At 43.6% G+C, this 1,822-nt stretch overlaps 1 protein-coding gene across 1 annotated transcript; it reads right to left on the reverse strand.

The window, feature by feature from the left end:
• Positions 1 to 261: 261 nt before the first annotated feature.
• LOC140229650 (uncharacterized protein KIAA1958-like) lies at positions 262 to 1,503 on the reverse strand. The gene has a single exon (XM_072309892.1). It carries the CDS (start codon positions 1,501 to 1,503, stop codon positions 262 to 264), a length of 1,242 nt encoding a protein of 413 aa, XP_072165993.1.
• Between the last annotated feature and the right edge of the window lie 319 nt (positions 1,504 to 1,822).

Consider the following 1,822-nt stretch of genomic DNA (forward strand, 5'->3'; position numbering starts at 1 on the left):
AGGTAGATACAGGTCAGTAGTTCAAAATCAACCGAATGTCTGAATCAAAGTGTTGAAAGTTTAATCTTGAAACTCATTTACACTTGCAGTAAAGCCTCAACGCTCGTCGTAATTCAGTTGAAGAAAGAGTCAAAGTTCCAACACATTTTTCTCAAAACGCTAAGAGTTGAAATGTCAAACACAAACACATAGGTTCCTACGTGCACAATACAAGCACTCGGCAGTCCATAGAACTTCAGGACTAACTCCCTAGGCATATTCCTACTTGTTGTAAAAGGTAACTGGACCATGGAAGTGGAAGTGTTGCACCGAGGAGGTTGACGTGGCACTTTGGATATTGAAATTTGATTCGCTCAAAATTAACTGTTCTTGGGAATCTGTAAGAAGGCCATCCAACCCCTCCAACACATTTTCATTTGATTGTACCTCAGGCTCAGCTGGCATTTGAGCATTTTCACTCATTTCGTTAGCTAGCGCTTTACTCATAAGCTTCTTCTTTTTGTCACTTGTACGCGAATAGTGCTTCAGAGACGATTCCGAACGATGTCCAGTGACTGACATGATGTGTCGATTCGGAAAGCCAGCTTCATCCAGCACTGTGCATGTTGTTGCCCTCAAACTGTGGTTTGTGTACACTTGCGAACACCCAGCCTTTTCAGAGATCTCTCTCATCTTATTTCCTATTGTGTTAATCCCTAACGGTGCATTCATGTACCACGGAGAACCGTCCGTTGGCGCCTTTGCTTTTGGACGTTGCCACATGCACTTTTCAGCCGGGTTCAAAACTTCTTTCAAAGCAAGAAACGATCGGACTGGACATCGGCTTGAACCAGGAATTTCGTACATATGGCCGCTACATTCCTCGTCCTCACATTCACGTCTTGATTTAGTCATAGTATCACGACGGGTAATGTAACGCAAGTTCTGTTCATCAACCTCTAGATCGAAGTCTGAAATCGACATACTACGCAGATTTTCTCTCCCACGGTTAGCAAAATATGTCATAACGTCAATAAAGACTTTATTCTGAAGACCAATCGGGGTTGTTGTATCAAGTGAATCAATGATCTTCGTCATGTCTTCTGCACTCACCGCTTTCTTGTGCTTTACGGCTCCTTTCCCACTTTGCTTGAGTTTAACCATCATAGCTTTGTAAGTCTTGTCACTCTCTTTAAACATGTCACTATTACAAATGTCTATGTCTTTGGTGGCCTGAAAGTGACGATGAAGTCCATATCGAATTGCGTGCATAGACTTCTTCGTATACAGATCTCCATTGTTTCTCCGTAACCCACCATAAAAACGAGACAGAAACTTATCGAGTTCTGCATTACCGTAGCCTTGTACTGTAGCCAAAGACGTTCCAGCACATTCAGCAAATGCTTCCAGACGATGCACAGCAAACTGTATTTGTTTTTTTGTGTTCGTCGAGTCCGCAGCATCAACCAATTCCGCAAGTTCGTCGTCATTTAGCGAAACGAAACTAGGTTGAACCGCCGCCATTTCTGACGGCCCCTTGATGTTTACAAACAAACGAGATTGGGTCGTCTGCGATTAAATTGTTGCAGCTCAGTTACATCTAAAGCTAGCTGCGCTAACGCTCATACACACGTACACACTAGCACTACGTAGGCAAGGCCTACATACGCGCATGCATGTACCGCACACGTACACTGCGCTAGCTAGCTACTCAATACACAGTGTACATGCAGTACCGAACCGTGGAATAGAACGAAAAAATCGAACCAAGTTGCACGCAAAAATAGAACCAAAATTGCACGGCGCGCTGAATGGAGTACTTATTGAATATCACGTCACCAAC

Source organism: Diadema setosum, chromosome 6 (genome assembly GCF_964275005.1).
Source record: "Diadema setosum chromosome 6, eeDiaSeto1, whole genome shotgun sequence".
In the NCBI taxonomy this organism is placed as follows: domain Eukaryota; kingdom Metazoa; phylum Echinodermata; class Echinoidea; order Diadematoida; family Diadematidae; genus Diadema; species Diadema setosum.